At 46.0% G+C, this 7234-nt stretch overlaps 1 protein-coding gene across 1 annotated transcript; it reads right to left on the reverse strand.

The window, feature by feature from the left end:
* Window positions 1-392: 392 nt before the first annotated feature.
* On the reverse strand, window positions 393-6482 carry LOC119317798 (ADP-glucose phosphorylase-like). The gene is made up of 3 exons (XM_037592292.1): window positions 5913-6482; window positions 1025-1315; window positions 393-825 (listed from the first exon to the last, which is right to left on the reverse strand). The coding sequence occupies exons 1-3, from the start codon at window positions 6405-6407 to the stop codon at window positions 565-567; spliced, it is 1047 nt and encodes a 348-aa protein (XP_037448189.1). The 5' UTR covers window positions 6408-6482; the 3' UTR covers window positions 393-564.
* Between the last annotated feature and the right edge of the window lie 752 nt (window positions 6483-7234).

A 7234-nucleotide genomic window follows, 5' to 3' on the forward strand; every position in this document is an offset into this window, starting at 1 on the left:
GAGCCATCAGTTCAAGTGCTAAGACTTTTGTTTCATGTGATTTGTAGGTTTGTCTCCAAAAAAAAAAAATTGTGATTTGTAGGTGGACAAAGGAGGAAACAATATTGTTTCATAACCTCCGATTCAATACTTAACTTTGCAGACTAGTGGTTTCTTTAATGAAAATCAATGGAATGGCCTGTTGTTTTTTCAAAAAAAAAAAAAAAACTCTGGTTCGACAATACAAGTGCTCTACCCGCCTGGTCTTTCTGAAGTTCCTGGCTCCGAGCGTGTCTTCGGAAACCAGCCGAACATCTTGGGTAGTTTATAGTTGTACCATCAGGTCAATGTACACTGAACCATAGCTGTGCTATGAGTCTATCACAACCAATTCGGTAAGAGGCTCAGACAACTTTAGTTCAAGACCACCCTTCCAGGTAACAGAATAACATTAGTAAGGTTAAAACTTCCAAGTTTGATCAAATTCTCAGCAGTATGTAAAGTTAACGGTCCACTCAGATTATTAGCGACATACAAACTTCTTTTTTTACACGACCGAGAAACAAATCACATGTAAGTACCGAACTATACTGAGCCGTCGATTTCCCTCAGAATTTTTGCAGCATCTTCCGGGAAAACTGGGTTTATGTGGCACCCGCTTCCTATCTCAAATCCACCGATTACACTCAACTGTGGCACTATTTGGAGGAACCAATGTGTGTAAGGTAGACAAGATGAGGAAAGTCCAAACGGTGCGCTGTGGATCATATAGTTGAATGGGGAGTCATTGAGTTGCTTACACAACTTCTGAAGCATGCTTTTCAACAGGCCCGCAAGATCCAATACCTGTGGACAACATAGCAATCATTTTATGCAATAAAAAGGGCAATGAGCACAGCCAGGTGGCAGGAGAAGCTGTGTAGTCTATGAAATTTATTTTCCTACTTCAGGCTATTACACTTCCATTTCTGCAGACGAATGTGATTTGAACTAGTATGGTTTATACAACAATGGAAGACCAAACAGATTCAGGAAAAAATTATACCTTATCCTGATCTGTTTCATGGAAGTAGGAGCTATGTTGCCGAGGAACGATCCATATCTCAAATGGATAAGAAGCTGCAAAAGGGACAAATGCAGAAAAATTGTGCGTCTCACTGACCAAGATATCCTTGGACACAACCGCACAGAGGCTGCACTTTCCTGACCTCTCAAAGACCTCCTTCATGCAGTTAAGCCGGGAGGTAACAGATGGAGGGACAAAAGGAGTTCCCAGCATCTGGCTGTGTGAGTGTGCCATTGAAGCTCCGGCAGATGCCCCCTGGTTCTTGAACACCTATGAAATTCCAAAAATGGACAATTTTCAGCACATTAAGAGGAATTTAGCAACTATTTGGTCGAGCTACAGTAAAGGATGTAACTCAAGTAGCTAATTATACATAGAAATAAGGGCATGTACAATGGTGCTATCTTAGGAGTGCCACGTAGGATTAATGATGAGGTGGAGGAGAGAGAACTTATAAGAAAAGGCTTGTTAAGAGAAGACAAGAGATGATCTCTTAGCACAATATGTCTCACCACGTTTTTAGGAATTGCTAGTTATTGAAGATAAGGCTAAGAGATGACCCATTGTAGACTCTTTTTTTGTCATCTCTAAATTACATGCAAAATTTAAGATAAGACTATCTTATCAACCATTGTACATGCCCTAAGGGCTCTTACATGCTGGTAATTTTTACAGTACCACAGCAGCACCAACAAATAGACAGTGAAATATGAATTTGAGAACAAAAACCGGACATCTTTTAAGTACCGATGCATGAGCAAGAGTTGGAGCCACCTCAGGACTACCTTAATGTAAGGAACCCAATTGTTGGATTGGGATCGCACAAGAGGATTGGGTAAATTGGGGAAGGGGATGAGATGAGTCTTGGGGAGAAAGTAGGTAAGAAGAAGCAGAGACGTGAGAGAGCAGATGATACTCATTTCATGCCTCGATCGATACAGGGGTTAAGTGTTAAATACATCCTCCACACACACACAGGACCTTGGCCACATACGGCACTAGCCTCATGGGCTACAGCCCACACACATGCCAGGTCCACCGCACTCGTCAGGGTGCCGGTGTGGCCTTAATTAATAAGCAGGTTTCATTCGTATTTGAGTTCAAGTGATGCTGTACAGAAGATGAAACATTTAAGTCTTACAAAAAGCCAATAATATTTGAGAAATGAAGGTAAGAGTTTAGCATGGTTCTCTAGCAAAGTAACAATATAGCCTCCAGCTTAGCACATTCGTCCTCATTTTAAGAATCAAACGCAAGGAGAAATTCATCCAGCTACACCTGTGCACCAATTATAGTTTTGCATTTACTGGTGACAGCCACCATTGATGGTGTGTTAACTTTGCACATACTCGGCATTCGTCTTTCAATACACAATAAAAAGAATTTATATGCGTTTTACAGAAAGAGATGCACAAATAGTAAACAGCATATGCATGTATATAAGACTACGCGACCGCCCCCTCCCCCCTTGCAGCGGCGGGGGCGCCCTAACCGCGGTCGCCGGGGGGCCTCCCCGACCCTCCCGCCACCTCACCGTCATCGGAGAAGCGGCCGGCGAAGCCCGAGCCGGCTCCCAGGATGGTGGCAGCAGGGCGCCTCTTCTGGCTCCGGCGTCCAGCCTGTCTGCTGGCCGCCGGCCGCCGCGCCCTGCGCCGGAGCCACTCCGTCGGCCTTAACCCTCCCCACCCCGGCCCACTTCCCCTTGCCCAAAAAATGATTTGGCAAGTAATTAAAAATGATAGAGACAAGTGGAGTGACATAATATGTCACCATCACATAGCGCTCCCTAACAAAATGACTCTACAAAGTAATAAATGAAGTTATTTATGTTATCACACATACCACTATGGAATTAGTAACATAGACTAGTAACATATGCGTGTTACTAGTCTAAATTAGCTCACCACTATGACCAGCCTAATATATATAAATAATTGCATACAAATAAGTAATATTTTTATATGTGCAGAGTTAGGGACTATAACGAAGCGTTTAAACAACTTATGCAATACAAGAACTTCAATACCAATGCATGAGCATTTAACTTCCATAGCAACGCACGAGTACTTAGCTAGTGTAACTATGATCAAAGAGTTGAAACAAGCCACTGAAGTATTGACATTACCTTACCAATAACTGCCATTTCTTCAAATCAGCTTAGGGGTTCCTATAAGCACAGATATGTTGTGTTGCAGTGCAATAAAGAGAGCTGAGTATGAGAGCAACACACTGAGTGAAAATTGCACTATTTGTCGGGCTGATTAGACATGTTGATTGAAAATAGTGCAGTTTTTCACTATTTGTCAATCAACACGCGCAATTTCGTCTAGCGTGGCGATGGCAGTGATGACATTCAGGCGGGCCACTCCCTCATGAATTGGAAAACTGTGTGTCGGCCAAAGGGACTGGGTGGTCTGGGTATTGCCGACATAGACAGATTTGGCAGGGCCTTGCATTTGCGATGGGCTTGGTTGCAATGGACCGACCCTGACCGCCCATGGGTGGGCTACTTCCTTGCGACAAATATGGATCTCTTCTGGGCTTCTACTACCAACACCTTTGGAAATGGGCAGAGGGCTTTATTCTGGCATGATAATTGGAGCAGACATGGGCAGCTGAAGCATGTGATGCCTGCCTTTTCAAAATTGCTACTAGAAGGAATAGATCTGGTCCACCCATGCTGAGCCAAAATGCAAACTCTTCTCCTGGCTTGCTCTCCACGGCAGGAGTCTCACAGCCAACATATTGGCGGTTAAGGGATGGCCTCACGACCCCCATTGCCCATTGTCAGCTTTGCCTTCAGGCCCCGGAGACTGCAGCCCAACTTTGTAAGGATTGTCCTTTTGCGGTCACGGCCTGGAATCATATTAAGTCCTTATCTGGGGAGGCAACCACGACTACCCTAACTCTCCCGAACCCTGGGGGCATCTCGGACTGGTGGGATGGCATGCTTTCAGTGGAGTCCAAGGAATCGCGACCCCGCCACACTATTTGGAACCTGTGGAAGGAGAGGAACCGTCGTATCTTCAGTGGCACACGCCTAAGCCACCTCGAGGTGGCATCTCTGGCTTTTGAGGACATAAAAGCAACGGGAAATGGCGTTTGCCAGGCAACCGCCAAGTGAGGGCATAGACTAGTCGAGTTTTTTTTTCCTTATTTGGTGGTTTCAGCACGTGTTCCCCTCAAAAACGCGTCAAACCACGTTGTACATGGGTTACCTTATTACTTCTTCTATATCAAAAAGGCAGTGCTCCTGCTGGTTCCTCAAAAAAAAAGTCTAATCTTATGGAAATGCATAAAGAAAACAAAACAGAACAGACAGGATTCGAAATTTGTTGTTCAGCTTCCAGTTAGAAAGTGCATACTCTTGTCCATTTCTGTAGTAGTACCAAAAAGGTTTTGACAAAAACATCAGGCCCACAGAAAGTCCCCCAGAATACAAAACAATCTACAGCCTTAACCTCCAAACTAAGCATACATACTGGGCTATTACTCTTGAACTGCGCTGCCAAAAGGCACATGTATGCACCATGTATACAAAACAATCTACAGCCTAACCTCCAAACTAAGCATACACATACTGGACTATTAGCTCTTGCACTGCGCTGCTAGTTAGACTGCGGCTCACCGTTGCAAGGATTGTCCTTTTGCGGTCGTAGCCTGGAATCATATTAAGTCCTTGTCTGGGGAGGCAACTACGACTACCCTAACTCTCCCGAACCCTGGGGGCGTCTCCAACTGGTGGGATTGCATGCTTTCAATGGAATCGGGGGAGTCGCGGTCCCGCCACAGTGGGCACCTTCTCTACACTATTTGGAACCTGTGGAAGGAGAGGAACCATCGTATCTTCAATGGCACACGCCTAACCCACCTCGAGGTGGCATCTCTGGCTTTTGGGGACATAAAGCAACGGGAAATGGTGCCAGCCAATCGCCAAGTGAGGGCATAGGTTAGTCGAGTTTTTCCTTATTTGGGGGTTTCGGCACGTACCCCTCAAAAAAGTGTCAAACCACTTTGTACATGGGTTACCCTCTTCCTTCTTCTATATGAAAAGGCAGTGCGCCTGCTGGTTCTCAAAAAAAGAAGAAACATGTCTAGTCTTATGCAAATGCATAAAGAAAACAGAACAGAACAGAATAGAGAGGATTTGAAATTTGTTGTTCGGATTCCAGTTAGAAAGTGCATGAGTGTTGTCCATTTCTGTAATAATACCAAAAAGGTTTTGACATAAACATCAGGTCCACAGAAAGTACCCCCGAATACAAAACAATCTATGGCCTGACCTCCAAACTAAGCATACATACTGGGCTATTAGCATTTGAACTGCGCTGCCAAAAGGCACATGTATGCATAATCCGTGAAACAAAACAGATCAGATGACACAGGAATTATCACATACCTTTTTGTCAATAATACTGTATGATTACTCCGACCACCACACAAAACATTGGTACATTGTACGGAGAACAAACAAGAAACCGTAGGACTGCACACATATCTCAGTTCACCATAATATCTAGGAAAGTCTACTTTTGGTTGTCAACTATTGCATCGGTTTGATTTCACACCCAACTCCTAAATCGTATAGTTCGTACCCTAAACTATCAAAACTAGAGTTTCCTTGACACCCATTGTCATCTAAGAATTTTTTTTTTTTTGTTCTACTAACTTCTAGTCTCTAGATAGCAACTGCCAAGGGGCTAGGAGCACCTTCTAAAGACATTTGCATTGTTTGTTTGCAATTCCTCTATGACCTATCGAGATGGCATTTTGCACTACGAAGTTTTACCAATTGTCAAATAATATACACCCAGGTATCGGACCTAGCTATCTAAGAAGAAGGGCTGAACTTAAAAAAGAGAAGTACCTGAACATACTTCACCGCTGGGTGCTCAGCCAGCTGCTGCACCCGACGCGCGTACGCAAGCAGGACGTCGCGGACCCCCTCCGCCTCCAGATCCCAGAGCCGCACTTCATGGTGCGGCGTCTCGATGACCACGTCGTGGAACCCGAACCCCCTCACGGCGCATTCCCCCGCGCCGACGGGCTCCTCGTCCTCCGGTGCGGGCGGCGCCGCCTCGCGCCGCAGCGCTGGGAAGAGGTTCTCGATCACGCGGATCCGCCACGACGGCGACTCGTCGGGAGCCGGCACACGGAATATCTCCGGCGCGCACTCGGACTCGCGGCCGAGGCAGAAGGGGCAGGACGGCTTGGGGGCGCCGTCGTCGGGGCCGGGGCTAGGGTTTGCCGGGCCGTGGGACTTGAGGTCGGTGGGGCGACGGGAGCGCGCCGGCGAGAAAATCACCCACCGCGCGAACACGGCGTCGCGGTGCGCCTCGGAGGTTCTAGAAGCTTCCGCCATTGACTTTCAGTGCCCGCTGGAGTGGACGACGCTTGGGGCGAGTTCTTTTGGATGATGAGCACCGACGTTCGTCTTCGGTGGATTTTGTCCGTTTGGGCAGAACAACGGGGTGTTCGATCATTTCGGTGGATGCGTTGACCATGCATCCAACACAGTCTGGTCCGTCATAGCCGGCTGAAGGTCTAGTCATTATTTTTTGAACTAAAATTAGACATAGCAAATAGTTTTATAATCAAATAGATTCACATGTGAATGAAAACATTCAAATAGTTTTATAACCTAATCAAAATTGTCTTGAATAGATGAAAAAGAAAATGAAGCGATACATCGAAAGTGCCTTGGAGCACCCGGCGACTACGCCCATTGAAATTGCTCCCATTCAATCGCATTGGAATCTCATCCACTATATTAGGGTAGTGTGTATTAGATGAATCTGCATCATGTATAGCTCTCCGGTATTTTCATATCAAATGATGAAACAACTGTTCTCTCTGACATGCATGTGCACTCCACGCGCTATCTGCCTTAACGACCAACACCCACCAACCCAGCATCAAATTCAATGCACCCCGCTCCTCATCCTCCCATCGTTGCCCTTCTTCCTCAGGAAATGCGATTCTTCCCATCCATCCTTCTTCAAAATCCTCTTCTACAGCTCTTGCCTCTTCTTTCCAAACTTCTACTTGCCACGTGGAATAAAACTAGAATGAACTAGGAAGATTGTGTCCGCCCTAGCCGTCATTCGAGCTTGCCGCGTTCTGTGCCTCCATGGCCGGTGACACCACGTCCGCCATGACCGCCGACACCAAGTCATGCGTTCTGGAGGC

The sequence above is a fragment of the Triticum dicoccoides genome, chromosome 6A (genome assembly GCF_002162155.2).
Source record: "Triticum dicoccoides isolate Atlit2015 ecotype Zavitan chromosome 6A, WEW_v2.0, whole genome shotgun sequence".
NCBI lineage: Eukaryota > Viridiplantae > Streptophyta > Magnoliopsida > Poales > Poaceae > Triticum > Triticum dicoccoides.

Excerpts from the sequence above, each read along its gene's own strand:
- LOC119317798 (XM_037592292.1), bottom strand. The coding sequence starts at position 6,407 with ATGGCGGAAGCTTCTAGAACCTCCGAGGCGCACCGCGACGCCGTGTTC. Across the intron at positions 1,316-5,912 it reads CAGCGGTGAAGTATGTTCAG|GTGTTCAAGAACCAGGGGGC; the intron begins GTACTTCTCTTT and ends GGAATTTCATAG. Across the intron at positions 826-1,024 it reads ATGAAACAGATCAGGATAAG|GTATTGGATCTTGCGGGCCT; the intron begins GTATAATTTTTT and ends TGTTGTCCACAG.